At 34.3% G+C, this 27,836-nt stretch overlaps 1 protein-coding gene across 4 annotated transcripts in view; it reads left to right on the top strand.

Annotated features, from left to right (window-relative positions):
• Positions 1-1,733: 1,733 nt before the first annotated feature.
• LOC127714307 (long-chain fatty acid transport protein 2-like) overlaps positions 1,734-27,836 on the top strand; it is a 44,261-nt gene continuing 18,158 nt past the window's right edge. The window contains exons 1-5 of one of the 4 annotated variants that reach the window (XM_052220370.1): positions 1,734-1,969; positions 12,117-12,183; positions 19,466-19,824; positions 24,394-24,504; positions 25,797-26,012. In XM_052220370.1, the coding sequence (XP_052076330.1) occupies positions 19,467-19,824; positions 24,394-24,504; positions 25,797-26,012 (685 nt within the window). In that variant the 5' untranslated portion in view covers positions 1,734-1,969; positions 12,117-12,183; position 19,466. The other 3 variants (XM_052220371.1, XM_052220368.1, XM_052220367.1) reach the window with 3 other exon arrangements.

Genomic DNA, 27,836 nt, shown 5'->3' with positions numbered 1-27,836 from the left:
CGATCTTTATATCAATGAATAACATACATAAACATTTTTTGAAATCCGGTCGTTTTCAAAGGAATCAAACAATTTTTCTCACTTCCCTTCTGAAACAAATATTTAAAAAAATAATTTTTTTGTAATTTTGATAATGCAAATGTTGAAATTAAAATAGATACTTTAACATGCAAGTTATGCAAATATTCAAAGTCGATGAACCATGACTGAAGGTACATGGCTAAACAATCTCCATGGAATGAGATGTGCCAATGCTAATACAACTGCATACCAAATACCATTGACTTATTATAAGTCGTTCCCTTTAAACAAACCTAAACACAAACATTAACTTGTAAACTATGTAAAAGTTTCAAAGTCAATGAACCAGGATCAGAGGTAGGGCTATATAATCTCCATGGAAACGATACTTGCAAATGCTCATAAATTTGCATACCAAATATCATTGACTTAACATTAACAGTTCATCTTAAACTGATCTAATCACAAACTAATACATGTAAACTAAGCAAAAGTTTCAAAGTCAATAGACCATGACTGAGGGGGCGGGGCCAAATATTCTCCATGGAAATGAGATGTGGTAATGCCTATACATTTGCACACCAATTAACATTGGCCTATCACTAATGGTTCCCCTTGAACTGACCTAATCACAAACTAATACATGTTAACTTAGCAAAATTTTCAAAGTCTATAGACCATGACTAAGGGGGCGGAGCCAAATAATCTCCATGGAAATGAGAGATGCCAATGCTTATACAGCTGCATACCAAATATCATTGACCTACCACTAGTGGGTCCCCATAAATTGACCTAATCACAAACTAATACATGTAAACTATGAAAAGTTTCAAAGTCAATAGACCTTGACTGAGGGGGCGGGGCCAAATAATCTTCATGGTAATGAGATGTGCCAATGCTAATACAACTGCATACCAAATATCATTGACCTACCACTATTGGTTTACCATGAACTAGACCTAATCACAAACTAATACATTGTTGACGCCGCCGCCGCCGACGCCGGAAATAGCATACCTATGTCTCGCTTTTAGACTCCGTCAAGGCGAGACAAAAACCAATTTATCTCCCCCTCCAAAAAATAAATAGATTAAAATTGAGAAATATAAATATGAATTGGTCTGCGCCTAACTGATACAAAAGTTTATATATATGTTGTGTACAAGATGTAAGTTTGTACAAATTATAATTTGTACAGGGTTTTTGTACAAGTTATAAGTTTTTTGACACATACCTTCTTGCACCAGGTGATAAAAGTTTATCTTCTAAAATGTATCAGTTTAATGTCTTAAATTCAAATTTATATTCTTCAACCTAACATTTAGTGCTATTCTCTTTGTCCTCAAACTGGAAATGAGCACACCTGAATGGTTTAAATTCTAATTTTATTTTTCTCCTTATACCAAAATCATATCCATAAAAATTCTTTTTGTGTTCTTATAATATTTTTGTATCAATGCTCAGTATTAGACTGTATCATGTAGTTGTGGAAATATGACAGAAATATGCGAAACAAAAGACTGTGTGCTTGCATCAGTCATTTGTGTTTAGCGGTTCATAAAACACTGATAACTTGTACAAAAAATCTGTACAAATTATAATTTGTACAACATTACAACTTGTACACAACATATATAAAGAGAAATTTGTAATTTAATTCTATGTAATGTACATGTAAATTACGTGTACATGTTGTTTACTGGTGTGAACAATTTTAATATACAGGTAATTAAAACCGATGTTTAGATGAGAAAAAAATTAATGTGAAACCAGTGTCTAATCGTAAACAGGTTTACACTTGACCTATAATGGCTTACTTTTATAAATTTTGACTTGGATGGAGAGTTGTCTCATTGGCACTCATACATGTACCACATCTTCTTATATCTATTCACAGTACGCAGCGTTTGGTGTGGACACGGCCTTGTACATGTAGCGACAACACCATGTACGTAATATGAACTTATATTATTTGGAGGTCATGATTTGTTGAGATTTTATACTTTCTTGTCACGACCTAGTTGCTACAAATTGGTCATAATATTATATACCGACCGGATGTTTGAGTTGACACAAGTGAATACAATTCGATCGAAGTTATAAACAGGTAAGTGCGTTTGTACCGCGCACAGAACAAGAATAATAATGTGATAATTTATTAAAAAAAAGTTACAAATTTATTAAGACACTAAATCTATGAAATTTAAGGTTCATCTATACACTTCATCAAAAATGGCTATGTTTACACCATGAAACTTTCTCTGAATGCAGACAAAACTGTGTAATTTTAATAGTTTTAAATCCTGGCAGCACCTCGATATATACAAGTTGTATTCATTTTGTGTTTTAAAAAGATAAAAACCTGTGTGGTTTTTGCTACACATTTTCTTTCCTTTCCACAGGTGGTTTAAAAATAAATTACACCCCAGTTCTATTGTTATACTTCATAGTTTCTATTTCTGAAACAAGTGTTGTACGACTTTGCCCACAGCAGAGCTATAGAAAAACAGTACATTAACGGGTGTTACACGGACACTTTTTAGATGATACACGGACACTTTTTAGTTGTTACACGGACACTTTTTATGAATAGAATCACTCGTGCATGATCAGTGAGTTCATGGGCACTTTAAATTTCAATCAGATTTGAACTTTTTGTTTCACCGACATATTTCCTGTCTTTTTAATTAAAAATATTTACGTTAGCACCAATAACTATATTTTTTTTCAAACAATTCCAGTAACTATTCATATTAGTACACTAAGGGGTTGACCATTTAACTTCAAAAGGCCGGTTATGGACTTTTCCTAAAAAAACACATTTTGATCCCCAATTTTCTGAGAAAAAATATATAATGGTCAAGCAGATGACACTGAAAATAATGTTCTGGCTCCTGATTTTCCGAATACCGTATATAAAAGTGCTGATTTCGAAAAAAAATATATTTGGGCGATAGCGTTGAAAAACTAAATAATTTTCTTACTCAGAAAAGAACACACCCCCTTTTGAAGCTAAATAGTCGGTCCGTAAATGTAATTTTTTTTCAATATATGGACATGAATAGTATTCTGGACAATGCTGAAAGAAATGCTGGTACCAACGTTTATATTTCAATAAAAAGACAGGAAATATATATATAAAAATCAAATCTAATCAAAAGATAAAATCCCTATCAACTCACCAATGCACGATTGATCCTATAAATAAAAAGTGTCCGTGTAATACATGTTCAAATATGCAGCAAATCGTAAAGAAAATAATTCAACTTATGTCATCAATTTTGGACGGTAAGCTCTGATTGGATCATATAGTGACACGTGTTTAATCCTGATCAACACTATCAGAGACATATAAAAATCTATAAGCATGAACATTTTTTTTTTAATCCAAAACATATGCCTATATATATATATATAATAACAAGACATGGACATGGCACATCCTGCATTTTTTCAACAAAAAAAGGATGAAGCCTGTTTATCTTAAATTTATTTTAACCTCCCCCCCCCCCCCCCCCCCCCCCAATAAAATCAAATGGTAGCTTGCTTACCTCTGAAATCTTTTTTATACATTACTTACTTGCGAAGTTGTATTTCAAAAAGTCTCAAATGTGTATAACATTCACCTTTAACTTGAAATGGTTCTTTTTATAAAGTTATTAGATTCTTGATTTTTTTGAGAAAAAACTCTCGGCTGAAGGGAAGTGAGAAAAAAAATTTAGTTTAAACTGTAACTTACATTAACTGGTATATGGCCATTTAAGTTTCTAATATCTTTAGTTTTGCTACCTCTTCTAAATGCAAAATGTACTTCTTCCTTCTTGAAACGTCGTACAAGTCAGATACAAAACAAAGGTAACAAAAAACAGGCCGGAAACAACCTGCCGTATAGTTTGTCTGCACTTGTAGTCAGGTCAAGGTCCTCGGCTATCGCCTCGGACCTTGACCTGACTACTCGTGCAGAAAAACTATCCGGCAACGGTTGTTACCGGCCTGTTTCTTTGTTACCTTTGTATTGTATCTAACACTAAATTGAATAGATCTTTTGTTACGAATAACAATTGATTTTGACCACAGGGTGTGACGAGCGGGGTTTCTGGAAACCCCTGCTTCTTCATCCCGAAAACACAGTCCTTTGTTATTCAAAAAATAGAAATTGATTTTTTTAATAGCATGAACATAAGAGATTACTAATAGTGTTCACTACAAGTTGTTTCAAGACATATTAAAGTATTAAAATATTAAAAAAACATATTTCAGGAAATTCCCGTAGCGAAAAAAAATATTGTTTTGAATAAAAAAAATCATTTAAATACTCCTTTGCTTGAAGCTACAATTTTAATCCCATAAGGCAATGTCTTAAAGAACATACATGTAAAGAACTTTTATTTGAATTATACATTAAAAACATATAGTTTTCATTTTGACTAAGTCTTAATCATAAAATAAATATTAATTGTTTGGATTGTTGAAGACTAATTAATGATAGCACCCAGGGGCGGATCCAGCCATTTTTAAAAGGGGGTGTCAACCCAGAATAAAAGGGGAGTCCAGTCATATGTCTTTATTATAAAGCATTGATCGTACAAAAATGGGGGCTTAGATCCCCCTGAACCCCCCTCACCGTTGGATGGCCCCCAAAAAGGGGGGTATCTAAATATGCAATCTGTATTTTTGTATGTTAAGCGTGTCCGGTCGTCGGGTTTCTAATTCAGACACACCTATCCCTCAGTATGTTCGAATATGAATGTTTGTTTAATGTTGAGAAGAGTGGGGGGGGGGGGGCTTTTTTTTTTTGATAAATCCATCCGTGACATATAAAATACATTTATGATTACTTTAATTAAACTGATACTTGTAAGTACTTTGGGTTATAAATATTGCCTTCATCTTTAGTCTCTTCTACCAATTCAAACGCCTGACTCAAAAGGTCGTCCGCCTTATACCCGTCCATATTGACAACTGCATACAAAGAGCATGATGTATTTTATTTTTGTAATAAGAATGCAAGATACGATCAACCTTGACCTGCTGATCCATTTTAGCACATGGATTTAACGGGAATATGCGAAACGGCAACTTTGACATTTGTAAAATCTACTCACTTGTCAAAGTAAGGTTACTAGTGGGGTTTCATCTAAAGAAAAATTCTTTTTTTCTTATAAATCATGGTTTGATATTTTCAATAAAAATGCTATCCGTTCTTTTTCATTTAATATTCAATGTAAACAAATATAGGGTTTAGCATCGGGTGTAAGTTAGTTATACACTTCGGGATACAGCGTGTCTGGATAAGAAACCCCTCCGGCCGTCGGGGTTTCTTATACAGACACACATATCCCTCAGTGTATAACTATTACTTACCCAAGTCATGTAAAATCTTTGAGATGGTCCCCCTCAGGTAATGATTGTATTGTATCATATTGATTGAAATGGACAATAGAGGGACAATAGAAATCTACTCACAACAAAGGTGATTTAAATAGTGTAAATGAGTGGACTGTATCAGAGAAAACTCAGGTGTTTGTTTATTTCACCATCTTATTTGGCAAGGAAAGAAAATGTTCATCAAAATCCATAAAGTATTTTTACTTTTTAGAACATAAATTGGATGTAACATTTATTTATCTAGGTGCTGCCAGGCTTAAAAACTTCAAAAATTACAGTTTTGTCTGTACTCAGAGAAAATTTCATGGTGTAAACACAGCCTTTTTGTTAAAGTGTATAGATGAACCTTAAGTTCCTCTTTTGTTATTGATGTGATATAAATGCCAAAGTATCATTGACTTAAATGACATTTAAAAACGACCGAGGTGTTTACAACCATGGCGAGATTAAAAGATAGTATGTTTAAGGTTCATCAAAAGGAATTGAAAAATAAGGCCGAGTTTACACCACCAAATCTACTATGAGTACAGACACACTGATGCATCTAGGAAAGTTTTAAGTCATGGCAGGACCTAGAGTAAACGTTATATGTAGTCTTTGTTTCAGAAAATTAAAAACTTACCTGGATTTTGATGTGCATTTTTTTCCAGTCTGCAGAAAATAGCAAAATAAACAAACTATGGAACGCCACAGCTGTCTTATGTGGAACTCTGATATTACTTTATGTTGTTTTATTATTACTTGATGATATTTTGTCTTTACTTAATATGGTTTTGACATTACGTAATGATGTTTTGATATAACTCAATATGGAATAGTCATTATTTAATGATATTTCGATATTACACGATATGGTTTCGTATTGACTTGATATAGTTTTGTCATTACTCAATATGGTTTTGTCATTACTCGATGTGGTTTCACCATTATTTAATGTGGTTGTGTCATTAGTCAGTGTGGTTTTAACATTACTTGATGTGAATGTGACTTAACGTTATGTAGTTGTTTCCTTACATGATGTGGTTTTGTTATTTCGTAGTGATGATTTGCCTATTCTTTATGTGGTTTTAACATTACGTAATGATATTTCAAAATTTGACGATTTTACACTACATGATGTGTTCGTTTCATTATTTGATGTGGTCCTGTCATTCTTTGATGTGGTTATCCCATTACTTGATGAGGTAAAACCACGTGACCGATTCGGAAAAAAATATGTTCTATTTTTAAACAGATTTCAATATATCATTTGTTTAATGTGCTTTGGATGGGTATCGCTATCCATTGAGTTAAAGTTCAAATTAAAGTTCGAGTGGTTGTTCAGAGTTATTTAGCATGAAAAAGGTAACCGACAGACAATAATAAGAAAAAAAAGTATTAAATAGTTTACAGTATTTCTTACATAATTGGGATATCCCCAAACCACTTTGTCTTGTTGTTTTTATCATAAGTTATCAAACGGAAGCAGCATTTTTGTAATAAATTTGTAAAATATTCCACGGAACCCTATGTCTCGCCTGATATTGCTGCTGTAAGTGTAAAAGCGTCATGTTGATCGGCTGTATATTTACCTATACATTTATCGGTTAAAAAAAAATTCTTCTGTAGATGCTTTTACCTGAAATTGAGGAATAACTCCTATACTCCTATACAAGTTTTAAAACACTTCATGGAGGTTTACAAATTTATCATGTCAAAACAGTTTAATTCGGTTTTATTTAACTAAAACAAAACTGTATGGTTTTCAACAATAAGCAAACCCCATACCCTATAGTAAGCTATAAAAGGTCCTGAAATGAAAAATGTAAAAAACTAGAAACCTAACGATCTATAGATAAATAGATAGATGGATAGATACTTTATTCTCTAAAAACTAGTTACAAGTTTACAGTCAGAAAAACATACAATATAAATACAGATACAATAGTTGAGGTAAACAAATACAGTATGATATTCTAAAAGTACAAAATTATAACTGCATACATGTTTAGTAACATGTATAATGAAAGGTTAAACTCAATAAAAATAAAAAAAAATGGAGATGGAGACGCCGACGCCACTATCGACGACGAAATATCGGTTTGTTGGGTCTCACTGCCGCTACATTGATGTCGCAGGCTCGACACAAATCAAACGACTTGAACTTTAATGTTAACAAATGAAGCACTTCAAATCAACTCACACTAAAGTTACAGGGAAACGGGGGCAGGGGGCTCGGACTTAGCGACAAAGCATCAATACTATAAAATAAGAATTCTCCGAATTTTTTTTAGCGTAAATGATCATTTGAACTTAATATACAAATATCATCCTTTTATTTGTAATCAATTGAATTCCCTGATCTACCTCGCACTAATTGAAAAATAAACTTTTTGGAATATCTGTTTCACATGTGACGACGGACATGTTCCAGTGGTCGTAACCATAATACCGTCATCTTTTTCTTGAATGTGAACTACCAAATAAAACCAAATCACTGGGTTTGTACTTTCTCGAATAGCACGACGGGTGCCTTTCTGGCCAGGAGCATCCGAGATCACCCCGATGGATTTATATTACCCAGTCATATCGATCTATTGAGTCAGCCAAATGAAACTGTTTTGTATGCCACCGCAACTGAAAGTTTGGGGGGACATATTGTTTTACCCCTGTCCGTCCGTCCGTCCGTCTGTCCGTCCCATGATGGGTATATAGTTATTCCGCATAACTCCTCCTTCAGTTTGAATCCTAGGAAGTTTTCTCTTTACTCTCTGTTTGTACATATATTGAAGGTGTGCATGTGGTCAGGGTTTAATGTTTATTAATATTTGCTCTTTTGGGAGATAGTTGAACTTTGTAATTTTTTGGGAAATTTACTTGCATAAGAAGAGCGTTTCCAGATAACTCTCCTACAGTTTGAATGCTAGGAAGTTTTCGCTCTGCTGGCTGTTTGTACATATATTGAAGGTGTGCATGTGGTCAGGGCTTTTATTTTTATTATCTTTTGCTCTTTTGGGAGATAATTGAACTTTTTTTTGTCATTTTTGGGGTATAAGCGGTTAAATGAGTTGAGTGCGGGGCATCACTTTGTCTAGTTTACATTTGTTCTCGTGTTGTGCTGTTACACAAGTGTAACAGTCCGATGTAAGGTTATGATTTAGCGCTCACATACATGTTAAACTCCGCCACGTGCACTTTCTTTATGTACCTGCCCCAAGTCAGGAGCACGAAGTTCAATTGTTGTCGTTGTATAAATGTGTCAATCACACCACATCTAACTTTATTTCAACTTCTATGTTGCGTTTTGTATACTGTAACATTGTTTATCTTTTAATTGTACGCATACCCCGGAGCCCTCTTATCGGAATCCCGAGCAAACGTCCTTGTTCCGCGATAGAAAATTTAATTACGAACTCATATAAGATAGCACGAATTTCAACTCAAAATCTTAATTAATCTAAATGAGACTTAAATTCGAATCTTACTCAAACACAAAAAGTGACTCAAATTTAATGGTGTAACTAGAACTCTACCTTTAAATGTGACTCAAACTTGAAGTCCAACTCGAAACTCAATGCTAACTAAAACTTTAATTCTAAAAATGACTTGAATTCGGAATCGGAGACTAACTCAAAGTTCTACTCAAACAGTAACCCTAACTTTAATTTGAACTCTAATTCGATGGATGGAAACACTCATCCAAGGCACATACAACATAGAAATCTATCTAAAAATAGAACAGGTTTTTTTCCAAATTGGTCACGTGGTTTTACCTCATCAAGTAATGGGATAACCACATCAAAGAATGACAGGACCACATCAAATAATGAAACAAACATATCATGTAGTGTAAAATCGTCAAATTTTGAAACATCATTACGTAATGTTAAAACCATATAAAGAATAGGCAAATCATCATTACAAAATAACAAAACCACATCATGTAATGAAACAACTACATATATTAACGTTAAGTCACATTCACATCAAGTAATGTTAAAACCACATTGACTAATGACACAACCACATTAAATAATGGTGAAACCACATCGAGTAATGACAAAACCATATTGAGTAATGACAAAACTATATCAAGTCAATACGAAACCATATCATGTAATATCGAAATATCATTAAGTAATGACTATTCCATATTGAGTTATATCAAAACATCATTACGTAATGTCAAAACCATATTAAGTAAAGACAAACTATCATCAAGTAATAATAAAACAACATAAAGTAATATCAGAGTTCCACATAAGACAGCTGAGGCGTTCCATAACAAACACATGAGTTTCATTTGACACGGTCCACTCAGTTACACAGTTTAAATGACCTATTCGGCTATTGTTTGCAGATGCCTATTGTCCTCGCAACATTTATTATATGAGGGGAGTTTCTCAAAACTCTTTCCCAACTTAAGTTTATTTTGGTACCTTCTGCAGGAATGAAAAAAATGAATAGCAAAATCCAGAAAAGTTTATAACTTTCTGAAACATAAAATGCATTTAAAATCTAATTATCTAGTTTCTGCCATGCCTTAAAACTTTTCCTGGTGCACAGGTGTGTCTGTACAGTAAAAATTGTGGTGTAAACAGGTAAATACGGTCATAGTAGCCTAAAGATTATGATGAACCTCAAGAAGTTAGAGCAAAGACGTGTCAGAATAATGTGTCCGGGTAGGGTGACATGTTTTCCTATGGACTAATACCTTGTGAACTAACTAGCACGTTAAAAATTTGGCTCAACGTGAGTCCGTCTAGTAGAAAGCAGGGTTTATATTCATATCACATTAACAATTTTACGTCCTGAATATGCAGTTATATATTTGCCACTGGGCGTTATTTCGTAGTAAATATACATCCTGCTGATAAGTGTCGTAGTAAGAGTAGGAATTCAAATCTCGTATCAATTGACTAAATGTAGTACAGTATCTGTGGAATGTGAAGAGATGATATAATTACTTATATTTTGAGGTTTATACATGTCAAAGATGATAATGTGTTCACCATGTTTTAATTTGAAGAGGAGATTTTTGATTTCATGATATATGAAAATCTGACATTTTAAAAAATTCACTGGCGTAAGTTTGAGTAAATCCTCAATCATTTTAAATATTTTGAATCGTATAAAACGGATGTGACAAAGTAGAGAATACTTAGCAAGCGACGCAACTTTACTTTATATAAGTATATGATAACATAGGATGTATTTGTAATGAGAGACTTGACCCATTCGCATTGCATCCTTTGGTTGATAAAAAAAATCCGTCGCCTTATATTTAAATACTTGTTAAATCCGTTGCCTTATACAGTTTCAGGTCAAATGTGTTTCACCTATCGGAAATTCACCTATTATTTCATATAAAAACACATTTTTCATAAAATTTCTACTGAAGATATTACTTGTCCAAATTGAATGACTTTTTTTCTTTACAGTAAATATAGAAATGTCTGCAGTTTCTTGCAATATTTATGAAATATGTTTTTCATTCATATTTTTGGAAAAATCACAGTTTAAAGACAAATATGAGTTTCGGCATAAAAAAATCATAAGGCTATATGGGAAAAATGACACTTAATTTCAATATGTGTATACAAATAATGATTTCTCAGTAATGGCATGTCCTAAAAAGATGTCTAATTTCAATATGTGTATACAAATAATGATTTCTCAGTAATGGCATGTCCTAAAAAGATGTCATAATAACCATAAAAAACTCTACACATTTCTGAGTTTAACACAAAAAATTTCATCAAAATCGGACCTCAAATTGTATAACACCCTCCAGTCATACAGTAGTTCTTTGTTGTATTTTATAAAGAAATACTGTCAGCAAACCAGTGTAAGTTATTAGTATGCTCCCTAGATTTCAGTTTCCCGTATAGGGTCTTTCCCCTCAGTGACGTTTCAGTGAATGAAATATATACATGTTCACAGTTTAATTTTAGGTATACTGATTATAGTTTACCTATGTTTATGGAAACGTACTTATATTCTCGTTTGAATTGTTTTACATTTGTCTTTGCTCATTGTTGAAGGCCGTACGGTGACCTATACTTGTTAACTTCTATGTCATTTGGTCTCTGGTGGAGAGTTGTCTCATTGGCAATTATCATACCACATCGTCTTATTTATTATAATTATTATATATCTTTGATAATTGGAATGCTGTTAAATTGGCATTCAGGACCACCTCCGGGTGCGGGATTTTCTCGCTGCGTTGAAGACCCATTGGTGGCCTTCGGCTGTTGTCTGCTCTTTGGTCGGGTTGTTGTCTCTCTGACATATTCCCCATTTCCATTCTCAATTTTATTCATGCATTTTATTTGAAACCATACGACTTGCTGCCCTTCAACAACAATTCAGTGACCTTGGATACTTGTTTTTATCTAAAAGTTTTCTGATTAGATGTACTTAGCAAGAATAATCAAGTGTATTAAACCCATGATATTTGCAATGCTACTGTACTACCTGCTAAAGTATACAATTTTAACGTAGATGGTAACTCACGAATTAAAAGGAGTACGCGAACCAATACTTTGAAATGTTTCCAAGCTTGAGTTTGGTCAAAATAACAAAACCAAAACAAAATTGGTGATAACATTTTCCTATAGAGAAACAACAGGATCCTGAGAGCCTGAATCGCAAAAAAATCGTCATTAAAGTGCAATAACTCCTTAAGGAGTCATCTGATTGTTTCAGTCATATTGGCATTTTTGTAGATCTTGAATAGCTGATCATTTTGCTGTCTACAATTTCCACCTATCTACAGTAACTATAGTTTTCAAGGTATTTGCAAAATGATAAGTATTAGTCAAAAATATGTTTTAAGGGCAATAACTTCTATACGGATTTTTGTATATCCTGTATTGCTGATCATTTTTGCTGTTTATAGTTTTTATCTATTCTTTCCTTAGTTCTTGGGATAAGTGGCAAAAACACGAAAATTCGTCAAAATTCGTCTTTAAAGGACCATACATGTAACTCCTTATTAAGGAGTCGGTCTCTTTGGCTTATTTGTAGTGCATACATGACTGTTCATTGTTGTAGCTATTCTTGGTCTTAATAAAATTCTCAGACTGATTTGAATGTAGTTTATTTCGTTACTTCGTTCACATCAAACCGTAAGAACTACAAAAAACAAATATAACAATCATAAGAAAAAATTCCATACTATTTGGATTTAGTAATTATATACATAACAAGGCAGGTAAGTTATATCGTTTACAAATACAGTACATGTTATGCGGTGCTAATAAACCTGATCACTAATAAATAACCTGTTGTTCGTTAATAACATGTATGTTTTGTGTTCGTTTCCGTATAAGTCCAATAAAGCAATCGTCATTGATCGATAAGTTCAAAGTATCAACAAATCATGGTTGAAATCATAAATTTATACACAAATATCAAGTATTTCCTTATAATAATCATAAACCTTCCATGTGTGTTCGATAAAAATATTCAAGCTTATTTGAATACTAAATCATGAATTAACTAAGTGTTTTCATCTTAAAACCTTAAAATCTTAAAATTGTTCACAAAAATCATTTAACCCTTTCAAGCACATAATTTTACAATTTACGATAGTTAAAGAAAGATAACTCTGACCATAAAATGTGCGGGTAAAGGGAGATAATCCACTTTTTAAACAGGGGTTCAATACAATCAAAAGTTTCATAAAACGGAACTTAAAAAAGGTAAAATTACACATAACTTGCCTAGATAGTCTAAAAATAATATATGAAATGTATATTATAATAAACACTAATAAAAATGAAATATCAGGAGTGAATGGGACGTCTGACCAAGATGCTAATCGTTATTTATTTAGTTGAAACATCAAAAACATTCGTTCACATGTTCGTTCCTTTTGGATAATAATAAGAGTGGGGAAATAAACCACTCAAACAACAATAACAACATTTCGGCCCAAATACCTTTCGTCCCAAAACACTGACATTTACACTCCCCCAAAAATCAAAATTGATTTTTGTCGAGCCTGGGACTTTTGTCGCAGAAAGCTCGACATAGGGATAGTGATCCGGCGGCGGCGTTAGCTAACTTCTTAAAAGCTTTATATTTTAGAAGGTGGAAGATCTGGATGCATCATACTTTGTATATGGATGCCTCATGTTACGAAGTTTTTTTTGTAATGTTAAATTCTCTCTTATTATAAGTAATAGGATAACTATATTTAGTATGTGCGTACCTTGGAAGGTCCTCATGCCCGTCAGACAGATTGCACTTGACCTCGACCTCATTTCATGGAACAGTGAACAAGGTTAAGTTTTGGTGGTCAAGTCCATATCTCAGATACTATAAGCAATAGGTCTAGTATATTCGGTGTATGGAAGGACTGTAAGGTGTACATGCCAACTGGCAGGTGTCATCTGACCTTGTCCTCATTTTCATGGTTCAGTGTTTATAGTTAAGTTTTTGTGTTTTGGTCTGTTTTTCTTATACTGTATGCAATAGATCTACTATATTTGGTGTATGGAATGATTGTAAGGTGTACATGTCTAGCTGGCAGGTGTCATCTGACCTTGACCTCATTTTCATGGTTCAGTTGTCAAAGTTAAGCTTTTGAGTTTTGGTCTTTTTTTTCTCATACTATATGCAATAGTTCAACTATATTTGGTGTATGGAAATATTTTATGATCTATATGTCAGTCACGCAGGTTTTATTTGACCTTGACCTCATTTTCAAGGTTCATTGCTCAGTGTTAAGTTTTTGTGTTTTGGTCTGTTTTTCTTAAACTATAAGCAATAGGTCAACTATATTTGTTGTATGGAAAAATTGTTAGCTGCACATGCCTGCCTAGCATGGTTCATCTGACCTTGACCTCATTTTCATGGTTCATTGGTCAATGTTTAGTTTACTTGGTTAATGTTAAGTTTATGTGACAGTTGTAATAAAGCTTTATATTTAGGACTATCAACATTATATCAATGATTAGTAAAGAAGGCGAGACATTTCAGCGTGTGCACTCTTGTTTACACAAAATGAAGTGTTTTGAATAAAATACATGTATGAAAAAAAATGCAAAAATACTACTCTCATTAACCAATACTCTTAGCAAAGGAAGTCTTTTTAAAAATGACATGGTACATAAAATCTTGGGCAAATAAGCTCAGATTAATTTTCAACATGTTCTACAAGCAAGACTTATTTATGCACACTTCGTTCAAGAACAGAAGATGACGCAGAGTCTTTTCTTCCAATTTTCAGTTTTACTCTTCTGACAAGTCCATCATCGTCTGTGTTCACCTCAACAACTTTAGCCAATGTCCACTGATTGCAAGAAAGGTCAATATCATTAACGAGAGCAATATCGCCTATTTGCATATTACGGCGAGCATTATGCCACTTTTGTCTAAGAGAAATTTAGGCTATGTATTCCTTCTTCCATCTTGCCCAGAATTGTTCTAAAAGATACTGAACACGTCTCCATCGTTTCCTAAGATACAAGTCTTCCTTCACGAAATCACCTGGCGGTGGGTATGGTATATCTGATTTAGACGTGTGAATATGATTTGGAGTAAGAGGCTCAGGTGCCTTTGGATCTTCTATTTCACTAACGGTTAGAGGACGACAATTTACAATCGACATCGCCTCATAAAGGATAGTTCGCAAAGACAAATCATCTAATCTTCCTAGACACAACATCAATATTGAGTTGAGAATATTTCGCACTGTTCGAATTTGTCTTTCCCATACTCCACCAGTGTGGCTTGAACACGGAGCATTCATTACAAAGTCACATTGTCTTTCCACAAGAAATGATGCTATTTTGGTCAATTATGTCTCCGGTCAAATTCGTTCTTAGCACCAATGAAATTTAACCCTTAATCTGAGCGGATCTGTCTAACCGTTCCACGGGTTGCTATGAAGCAACATAGAGCATTTATGAAATCATCAGTTGACATAAGGTCAAGCATTTCGATATGAATTGCACGCGAGCACATGAACGTGAGTAAAAGTCCATATCGTTTGAATTCCTTGCGTCCTTGTTTAACCATAAAAGGACCAAAGCAATCCATACCACAATACATAAAGGGTGGCGAAGGCACAACACAATCTTCAGGCAAGTCTGCCATTCTTTGAGTTTCGGTAAGGCGTCTAAGCTTTCTACAAACAACACACTGACGAATGAATTTCGCAACAACTTTGCTTCCTATGACAATCCAGTAACCATGTGATCTTAGCTTATTCAAAGTTATCCCTCTTCCTTGATGCTGGGTATTCTGATGAACATGTGCTAGAATCAATTGTGTGATATAGCTATCCTTTGGAAGAATTATCGGATGAATACATTGAGAAGGAAGATCAGCCTTTCTCAAACGACCTCCAACACGTAAAAGTCCATTTTCAAGAATTGGGTCAAGCGGATAAAGGTGGTTCGTTGACGATAACGTTGTTGACGATTCCGGAATATTCGAACGGTCGGCAGGGATAAAGTCCCTGGTGTAAGCATTATTTATTGTCACCTTCTCACTTTCAGACGATTTGAATCCTCGAACTTGTAGACCGCATACTTTTGAGCTTTCTATAATAGTATGCTGAGAGGTCATTGTTGATAAACTAAGTCTGATAGGTTCAAACGGTATATGCAGTGATGCGGCTGTATCGCTCTGAGTGTCCAGTAATGCATATGTAAGAATCTCTCTAGAGGGCTTATCTTTGTGAGACACCCACACGGGAACGATCATGGATGTACTCTGGCCGTTATTCTGACTAACCCTTTAAGAGCTTGCTGGTTTTCACTCTACGTTGTTCTATTACAGTCTTTGTTCAAGTGGCCTTTACGTAAGCATCCATAGCACAAATTGTTTTCACGCTCATATAATTGTTTATTTGCTATAGAAATAGACAGGAACTTTTCACATTTAAAGATATAATGTCCAACCTTCTTGCAGTATTCACAAACTAATGTTTTATTCGCAGATGTGCCGTTATAAGGCCTGGTGTCATTTGAGGCTGATGTAGCTAAAACTTTCACTTTGGTGTTTGTTCTTGGGTCTCTTGAAACTTTACGTTCATTGTCATTCAAGGCATAAAGTGATGATATTGGATTGCAGGCAACCTTTGCCTCCTTGACGACAAAATTCACGAATTTGTCAAAGGAGGGATATGTAGCACTTATATCAAGGCTTTGAGTTACTTCTCGATTCCATATCACAGATGCCCAGTCTGGAAGTTTGTTAAGAAGTTTTTGGTTTTCAGTACAGTCATTCAAAATACTTAAACTTGGAACATGAGGTATCGCATATCTACACCCTTGCAGAAAGTCAGCAAAGTCTCTAAGGGCTATATGATCCTTAGGTGCTATTCTAGGCCAGGATGCTAATTTGTCTCGGAAGGCCTTCTGCATTATAAAAGGTTTTCCATACCTTTCCTCCAGAACCTTTCTTGCATTGTCATAATCAGTCTGACTATTATTATAAAAGTATCCCTCTAACGCCTTTCTAGCGGCTCCATCAACATATTTTTTTAAATAAAAGATCTTCTCTGTTGTAGGAACACCTTTACGATCAATGAGCATTTCGAATGATGTTTTCCATTCCATATACTGTAAAGGATCACCATTAAATATGTTTGGCTCTGGCACTGGCAAACGATTAAGATTCACTGACTTATTGTTAGTGTCTGTAGTAACATTTGTTTCTGTATGTGTTTCATGCAAATGATTAATGTGATTCTGTATATTTGGCACGTCGTTATTAGTATTGTAAAGGATTGGATTTTGATGTGTGGATGTTAAGTATGTTTCCATAACTGTAGTAGGCAAGATGCTTGTTTCTGGAATGCGAGTTGGCAACACGTTTGATTCGGAAACTCTAGTTTGCAAAATGTTTGATGCTCCCGGTTCTTCATTTTTTCCTTGTATTAATTCAGTCATCCGACTATAAGCACCAAGCCGAGCGTTGGCTATCTCAAGCTCTTTACGAGCAGCTATCCTCTTCAGCTCACTTTGTTGAGCTTGCATTTGAATTTTTTGTTCATGTTCAAGTTCGATGAGTTTTGCTCGTTGCACTTCCTCTTCTTGTACCATTCTGTATTCAGCTGTTTTGGCGGCCAGTTCCACTGAAGCATCAACCATCTTTTGTGAAATTTTACTCTTTTCTGTTAAAGCAGATTCACTAAATATAGATTTTGCATAATCATTGTCTCTTAACTTTCTAAGGCGGTCCTTTTCACGAGGCAAATCAAACTCTTGAATTTCACATAATCGTTCATTGTCAATTTTCAATAGGTCTGCACTTATTGCAACGCATGCATCAACTTTCCTTGCTATGTCTGGTGTTATAGTTCCCAACGTGCGCAAATCTTCAAAGTGTTCTACCACAGATGATTCTAAATGTTTCACTGAATCAATAATATCCACAAGAACAGATTCTTGGCATTCCTTTTTAAGACGATTTCTAAATTTTCTGACATTATCCTTCCATTTGTCGAAAATGGTCATCAGTTTCTGTTTCCTTTTGTTGAATTCTTCCTGTCGGTACTCAGACATTGTCAGTGTATTTCACTTCTCTTGTTGATCGTCGAAGATCACTAAAAACATTGGGTGTTTCATCTTGCTTGTTATCATCAGCAATTGTATCATCCTTTTGGGAATCAATATCAGTTATTTCTTTGACTTTTTCACCAGGATCCATGACTAAAGGCAAGTTCTTACTGTAGCTGGTCTTGGTCTTAATAAAATTCTCAGACTGTAGTTTATTTCGTTACTTCGTTCACATCAAACCGTAAGAACTACAAAATACAAATATAACAATCATAAGAAAAAATTTCATACTATTTGGATTTAGTAATTATATACATAACAAGGCAGGTAAGTTATATCGTTTAAAAATACAGTACATGTATAGCGGTGCTAATAAACCTGATCACCAATAACCTGTTGTTCGTTAATAACATGTATGTTTTGTGTTCGTTTCCGTATAAATTCAATAAAGCAATCGTCATTGATCGATAAGTTCAAAGTATCAACAAATCATGGTTGAAATCATAAAATTATACACAAATATCAAATATTTCCATATAATAATCATAATCCTTCCATGTGTGTTCGATAAAAATATTCAAGCTTATTTGAATATTAAATCATGAATTAACTAAGTGTTTTCATCTTAAAACCTTAAAATCTTAAAATTGTTCACAAAAATCATTTAACCCTTTCAAACACATAATTTTACAATTTACGATAGTTAAAGAAAGATAACTCTGACCATAAAATGTGCGGGTAAAGGGAGATAATCCACTTTTTAAACAGGGGTTCAATACAATTAAAAGTTTCATAAAACGGAACTTAAAAAAGGTAAAATTACACATAACTTGCCTAGATAGTCTAAAAATAATATATTAAATGTACATTACAATAAACACTAATAAAAACGAAATATCAGGAGTGAATGGGACGTTTACATGTTTGCATTTAATGAGCCGTTATAACCACCATTAATCTAGAAAATACCATTTATTTCATGGTCAGGAACATTTGCACGTTAAACATACATATAAATAATTACCTTGTTCCTCTGACCAAGATGCTGATCGTTATTTATTTAGTTGAAACATCAAAAACATTCGTTCACATGTTCGTTCCTTTTGGATAATAATAAGAGTGTGGAAAGAAACCACTCAAACAACAATTTCAACATTTCGGCCCAAATACCTTTCGTCCCAAAACACTGACATTTACAATTTTTGCTGCTTAAAGTTCTGAATGTTTCAAGACTTACGATCAATTTAGTCGTTAGATTTTTTTGTGAAATGAGTACAGAGCTGTTAAATAGCTATGTTATTTTGTTACATTGTATTATTATTTTTTTGATTTTCCAATGTTGTTTTTTTTTTTATCTCGACCGTACCTAAGGAAAGTTATTCCAGAAACGTGCTTTGTGCTCACGGAAATCATAGCATGACTTATTCTATTCATGATTATTTTTTAAATATTACTGTACGATGTATTGACCATTTCTTAAATGAGCCGTTCCTTGGTTACCTGTTTATTAAAGCCATGCCCATCACTGTTATTTATTAAATATCATTTCATTTTTATAGAATGTATATGATATTAGCAACAATAGCTGGTGCCATAGGTGGCTTATATCTGCTAGTGAAATTAAAATTACCATGGTTACCTAGTGATATCAGATTTCTCAAATTTCTAATTGGATTTGGAAAGGAAATAGAGACATGCAAGAAAAAAAATATACTGCCAATAGACATCTTTGAGAAAACAGCCGATAAGTTTACTACGAAGCCAATGATCATCTATAAAGACGTGTCGTACAGTTTCATGGAAGTGGATAAAATGGCAAATAAATTGGCCAATGTAGCATGTGGGTTAGGTATAAAACAAGGTGATACTGTAGCCATACTGATGTACAATGAACCTGCATTTGTTTGGGCCTGGTTTGGTAAGTTGAGATAAAGTAATAACAACGTATTAACAAAAACTCCTAACTTCAAGGCAAAATCAAAAAGGGAAAATCCATAAAACATGATCACTACTAAACGTTTGACCATACATTTTATCAACCAATGGAACCGACTGAAAAACAAGTCATATTCGTGATATTGTACAGGCATTTTCCGAAGAAGAAAAAAAAAATGTTTTCAAAGTATATATCTTACCTAAAGATATATCCTATACAATTGATAATTAAATCAAAACCAATGCTTAGGACATCTGGTTATTTATTGATAACAAGAGTGCACACGCTGAAATGTATCGCCTGCTTTACTGATCATTGATTTTATGTTGATAGTGTTAAATATCAAGTTTTACTACCAGTATCACATAAACTTAATATGATTCGAGAAAATGAGGTCAAGGTCAGATAAATCAAGCAAGAAATACATGTACACCTTAAAATCATTCCATACACCGAATATAGTTGACCATTTGCTTATAGTATACAAGAATCAAACTTAACCAGGAAAACTTAACATTGACCAATGAACCATGAAAATGGGGTCAATGTCAGATGATACCTGCCAAACAGACATATAAAATAAGAAGATGTGGTATGATTGCCAATGAGACAACTCTCCGCAAGAGACCAAATGACACAGAAATTAACAACTATAGGTCACCGTAGGGGTTTGCTCATCGTTTAATAAAAACAGACCAAAACACAAACACTAAACATTGAGCAATCAACCGTGAAAAAGGAGTCAAGGTCAATAAAACCTGCCAGACTAACATGTACATCGTAAAACATTTCCATACACCAAATATAGTTGACTTATTTTTACAGTTTTAGAAAAACAGACCAAAATACAAAAACTTAATTTTAACCACTGAACCATGAATATGAGGTCAAGGTCAGATGATACCTGCCAGGCAGACATATACAAATGTACACCTTTCAATCATTCCATACACCAAATATAGCTGACCTATAATTGCCTATCGTTTAATAAAAACAGACCAAAACACAAAAACTTAATAATGAGCAATGTACCGTGAAAATTAGGCCAAGGTCAAATAAATCTGCCAGACTGACATGTACATCGTAAAATATTTCCATACACCAAATATAGTTGACCTTGTGCATACAGTATTAGAAAAACAGACCAAAACAAAAAAAAACGTAACTTTAACCACCAAACCATGAAAATGAGGTCAAGGTCAGATGACACCTGCCAGTTGGACATGTATACACATTACTATCGCCACCGCCGCCGGATTACTATCCCTATGTCTCGCTTTCTGTGACAGGAGTCGCAGGCTCGACAAAAATGGGATGTTGACTGATCAATTAGACAGCAACGGATCAAAATAAATTAGATTTGTATATGTCAACACGTGGTCTTTGATAATAGAACTTTGTCTATTTATTGCATGTCATTCTCAAGCAATAAGCTCTATATGTACCTGTAGAAAACTGATTAAAAACGGTATTTCACATCCTAAATTTTACGGTAATATTGTTCTTAAAGCGCGGAAATCACTATGTGATCCGTGTAAACTCATCGAACCTTTAAACAAACTTATTAGTAAAGGTTACCTTACCAATGTTATAATTAGATCTTTGAATATAGTTTACATTGGCACACATATCGATTTTGTCATCAGCAAATTAAAACATAACTAAATTTGTATTCTTTTCAAACGGGATGTATAAAGGTACACCCACGTTCATTTTGATCTATAAAGAGGTTAAACTCCTAACTATCCTACTGCCTGTCGATACATTTATTTTTGGCATTGCATAAGTCATGTCTTCTTTGACTGTCCATGACGTTAAAATACTAAATCCCTGGGATTTGTTTTAGTTGATTTTAGTCTCTGATGCATGATTTTTTATTATTAATTGTTTTTGGCTTTTAACTAGCTGTCAGTAACTGCGAGTACTCTCAAATCGTACTTTCTTGTTTATTTGACCTGTTGATACTAATTGTAATGCTTTTTTTGTTATCTAATGTTATTCAGGGTTATATCTGGTCTATATACCAGCTTTGCTAAGTGTTTGGTATTACTATAAATTTTCACTTCGTACTATGAACATCAAAATTATTTATTTTGTAAAAATATTTCCTTTCTCTATTTGAACTGTACACGTATACCTAACAACAAAATTATTTTCATTTACCTGTGTTTATAGTTATTGCAAATGGCTGATACTTTTGTTCGAGCATATTGTTTTTCTTAAATTGTTTAACATTTCATAGCTGTATAACATGTTACTTTTATTATTCTTCCCTTAGTTTATTTATTTTGTATTTACATTGTATCATAGGTCAAATTTATTTGTTCAGTGTATGTTCACTGGTGTTAATATGTCCTTTGATTAAGTTGAGCTATTTCAGTTGATACTTTATAGTGTGTCTTTCTATGTTGTGATGTTACACTATTGTTTCGGAAAAAGGGTGAAGGTTTGGTACCATTAAAACGTTTAAACCCGCTGCAATTGTTTGCACCTGTCCTAAGTCAGGAATCTGATGTTCAGTAGTTGTCGTTTGTTGATGTGGTTCATAAGTGTTTCTCGTTTTTTATATAGATTAGACCGTTGGTTTTCCCGTTTGAATGGTTTTACACTAGTAATTTTTGGGGCCCTTTATAGCTTGATGTTCGGTGTGAGCCTATGCTCCGTGTTGAAGACCGTACTTTGACCATAATGGTTTACTTTTATAAATTTTGACTTGGATGGAGAGTTGTCTCATTGGCACTCATACCACATCTTCTTATATCTATATATCCCACGAGTCTTAGACAGAGACCACCAAAGATCTTTCGTCAACACAAAATCCCCCAATGGGCAACATTAATCGTGAAGGAATTAATCAGGGACAATCACGTACCAGGTCGGAACGGCCAGTTATAGGTTCCTGAGTGTTTAATTAGTTCTGTGGGAACTCAAATATACACTTTTTAGCTCACCTGGCCCGAAGCTTTTCTCATCACTTGTCGTCCGGCGTCGTCCGTCGTCGTCCGTCGTCGGCGTTAACTTTTTACATTTTGAACTTCTTCTAGAGAACCACTGAATGGAATAAAACAAAACATGGCATGAATGTTCCTTATGAGGTGCTGACCAAGTGTTGTTACTTTGTAGCGGATCCATCATCCAAGATGGCCGCCAGCGGGGGACTTAGTTTAACATAGGACCCTATGGGAAATACATACAAATGTCTTCTTTTAGAGAACCACTGAATGCAATGAAACCAAACATGGCATGAATGTTTCTTATGAGGTGCTGACCGAGTGTTGTTACTTTGAAGCCGATCCATAATCCAAGATGGCCGCCAGCGGGGGACTTAGTTTAACATGGGACCCCTTGAGAAATATATACAAATGTCTTTTTTAGAGAACCACTGAATGGAATGAAACCAAACATGGCAAGAATGTTCCTTATGAGGTGCTGACTAAGTGTTGTTACTTTGAAGCTGATCCATCAACCAAGATGGCAGCCAGCAGGGACTTAGTTTAACATAGGACCCTATGGGAAATACATACAAATGTCTTCTTTTAGAGAACCACTGAATGCAATGAAACCAAACATGGCATGAATGTTCCTTATGAGGTGCTGACCAAGTGTTGTTACTATGAAGCCGATCCATAATCTAAGATGGCCGCCAGCGGAGGTCTTAGTTTAACATAGGACCCTATGTGAAATACGTACAAATGTTTTCTTTTAGAGAACCATTGAATGGAATGAAACCAACCATGGCATGCATGTTCCTTCTGAGGTGCTGATCAAGTGTTGTTACTTTGATCCTTCATCCATGATGGCTGCCAGATGGGGACAATGTTAAACAAAGGACCCTATGGACAATACATACAAATGTCTTCTTTTAGAGAACCACATACTGAATGGATTGAAACGAAACATCGCATGAATGTTCCTTATGAGGTGCTGACTAAGTTTTGTTACTTTGAAGCTGATCCTTCATCCATGATGGCCGCCAATGGGGGGACTTCCTTTAACATAAGACCCTATGGGAAATACATACAAATGCTTCTTCTAGAGGTGCACTGAATGGAATGAAACCAAAACATGGCATAAATGTTTCTTATGAGGTGCTGATTAAGTGTTGCTACTTTGTTGCAGATTTACTGTTCAAGATGGCCACCAGGATTTTTTATTAAATTACAGGACCAATATTAAACCAAATTTGGCCTCACTCATTATTAGGGTATCTGTTATGAATTTAATCTATTTTTACATGATTTCCAAAACCAAAATAGAATCAGGTGAGCGACACAGGCTCTTGAGAGGCTGTAGTTATTTATCTCGATCAGTAAAACAACAAAAGGTTATCATGGACGTGAAATAAAGACAGTCCACTTGATTAATGTTTTTGTGTATTTTAGACAATAAAATCATCGCATAAGTCATTCTAGACAATAGAAGTAAATTTAGTCACCAATTTGATGATACATTCATGTTGAATTTACTTTGAAACAATATAACTTTGATTCACATATTTCTTTAGACAATTTATTTTCTTTAGACAATTTATCCTAGTTGAAATACTTTTAGGTTTTGAGAAAATTGGAGTTGAAGTTGCTTTCGTCAATTTTCATCAAAGGAAGAAGACATTACTCCACAGCTTAACAATAAGTGGCGCAAAGGCCATCTTTATGAATAGTGGTAAAGTTGATACTTTCTATTATTTAATATATACAAGTTAAATTTGACGCATAAATCTTGGCCTTCAGCATAGGTTAAATTTGACGAGTAAATATTTGCTTAAAGCTATTATACTATTATAATTCCAAATTGCAAAGCGAAAAACATGTCGTCGCTGAAAAATGTACAACCATCCATTACTAAATTAATGTATCACTGAAATGTTTTACTCGATAAATGAGATAAACGAAGCCACTGAAAAAGAAATTGTACAGTATAAAGAAAAGGAGGTGTGGGTTCCGGTATGATTGCCAATGAGGCAACTGTCTGTCAGCGACCAAAGTACTAGTATCTTCCAACGAGGATGTAAACAACCATTATATGTCACCGTACGACCGTCAACAATGAGCAAACCGTATAGTAAGCTAAGTGACCTTTGTATGACAAAATGTGAAAAATCTATCCGACTTAGAACATAAGGTTTTTTTATAGGACGTTATACATCCCAAATAACTAACAAAATGTGAAACAACTCAAAGGTGAAAATCAACGGTCTGATTAATGCTAAAACAAATATAAACGAAAAACAAATATGGCAAACAGCATGTTGACGTTGTTACAACCAACAAAAACTATTGAATTACAGGCTATTGGCTCTTGTCTTGGGACAGACACATACAGAATGTGACGGGGTTAATACGTTGGTGAGCTCTCAATCCCATCACTTCCCTAATCCCCCCTCACCCCCTCCCGCAACATAAGCGAGGAGTAACAGCACAACATAATTACCAACTATAAAAATCAGTTGGAAAGGCTTCACTTACCAGAATCGGTACGAAGCAAAAGAACACCCTAACAAAAAGAAAAAATCAAAACGTACTTACTGATCTAGAAATACTCGTAGTTAGTGAAAGCTAGTTCAAAGCCAATTTCAAATAATAGATAAACCATGGTTTTCCAGACTTAAAATCAATTAGTATATCTCCAACGCATTAAGGGTAAATACGTCATAAACAATTTGAGAAAAGCATGACCTTGTGCAATGACCAAGTATAACCATCGACAGGATGTAGGTCCATAAGTGCTCATAACTGTATAGCAATACATTGTACATATTTAGTTTATATAATGTTTTAATTTATTACAAGCATACCTGACATTTGTTTATTTTACTGTATAACTATCTTACACTAATATAACGTAGATGTATTCCAAATTGGAAGCAGCAACAGACTGTCGGAAAATTAACAGTTTAAATTTTTCTCAACAATCCGAAATAATGATACATTATATTTGTTTTTCTATCGTTTTAGGCATAGATTTATACCAGGCTATAGACGATATCGCCAACGACTTACAAGATATAGCATTATACACATTAGAAGCTCAAAACAGCAGTATACCGTCTAGGTTTAAGAGCTTATCAGATGATCTTAAAACAGCAGTTGATCAAAGAATACCACGTGACAAGAGGTCGAGTGTCAACAGTAAATGTACAAATTGTTTGATATTTACATCGGGTACAACAGGTAAACATATTTACTAAAAAGCTAAAAGAAATCCAATACTAGATTTACCCCAGGTTGATGAAATATTTTGAATTGCAATATGAGCTTCCATTAATACATACATTTCTTATTATGTCAGATGTGTATTCTTACGTTCATTGACGTGTAAGCGTAAGGTCCTCAGTGGCCCATTTGTCTAAGGAAATCAACCGCCGGCGAATAGACATAAGCCACCTTCACCGGTCAGACTACAGTGGCGTAGCTGCATTTTAGCATTGTAAGCACGTGCTTACATTTGTACAAATAATTTTAGCAATTGTTTTTTTCAATAAGAATTTTACTGTAATAATCGTTTCCAGAAGGCAAAACTCCATCCATGCTTTGACTTTCCGGAACTTTACCTGAAATGTTCCGCCATTCAATCATCAATTCAATATTAATCGATTGCTATAATTACCAGCATCGTTATTATGATCATGGAATTTCAAGATTATGATATAAAGTTCAAGATCACGTACCACGTGTTTTTATTAGTTTTACAACTATTTGATCGAAAGCACTCGCTTTTAATCATCAATTGAAAGTTGAAAGTTAACTGAATCAAAGTGAAGATAAGCAATTCAGCGACTTCGTCTGAAAAAAATATTAGTAAGGGACAACTTAAATTGTCTCAGTTCTTCTCCAAACGTCATCGATGCTAACGATTATACTAGTAATGAAAAAACAATTGTTACTAGTTCTATATCAAATCAGCCAAATAATATAGGTCTTGCATTCCAGAAATCAAATGTTGACGACCAACATGCACAATTTGTTTTTGCTGAAAAAAATGGGATAATCCTACATCTTCTGTTTTTCCTCATACAGAAATTCGTGGTAGGAAAAGGGGATTTAACCGATCTGTTTGAACTATGTTTTATTCAATTGTACTGATCATGCTTTTGTTAGGGATCCTGTAAACGACTGGGGAAATTTGGGTGCATTGATAAAACGCCATTTGGGACAACCTGGACATAGCAAGTATCTTGAAATAAGTGAAAACTTTACTTTACCAGTCGCTACAGGAAAAAGAGAAGATGTATTGTCAATGTTAAGTAGCTCATTTCAAAATAAAATCTCACGAAACAGGAACATTTTGAAAAGTATACTGAAGACTATTTATCTTTGTTATAAACAGATTATTTCTTGCGTGTTCATACCGAAGAAAAAAGTAATTTCATATTTCTCATCAACTATAGGGCTGAAATTGAACAGACTTTAGCTGATCATTTACAAAACAGCCCGCAGTCGCAAGAAACATATCGCCTACAGTACAAAATTAATTTGAAATTCACATGTGTGGCAAACAGTTAACGTTACGACAACGTATCGTCACAGAGTGTAATACTGTTGATTGCTTCAGTGTACTTGCAGATGAAACTACTGATGTTTCTACCACAGAGCAAATTTCTGTGTGTGTCCGTTATGTAGGCACTGATAACAATGAATATTTGTGTGTGAAAGAGTCGTTTCTTTGATTTGCTGAGGCAAGTTCAACAACTGAAGAGGCTTTGGCCGCTACTATTATGGACAAACTGCGTGAGAATGGGATCATGACACAGGCAATAATAGGCCAAGGTCATGATGGGGCTGCTAATATGGCAGGTAACTTCCCTGGCGTTTGCACACATATTCAAGCAGAAATCCCGGAAGCTCATTATGTGCACTGCCATGCACATTGCTTAAATTTGGCTGTTTTCAAATCATTCCATTTGATCCACAATACAGTTGACATCGTGAAGGATATATAATTTGCTCGATGGTCATTTAGGACTGACGCTCTAAACACATTCAAATCTGCTCATG

This window comes from Mytilus californianus, unplaced genomic scaffold (assembly GCF_021869535.1).
Source record: "Mytilus californianus isolate M0D057914Y unplaced genomic scaffold, xbMytCali1.0.p SCAF_9, whole genome shotgun sequence".
NCBI lineage: Eukaryota > Metazoa > Mollusca > Bivalvia > Mytilida > Mytilidae > Mytilus > Mytilus californianus.
This window is presented reverse-complemented; position numbering and strand designations above follow the sequence as displayed.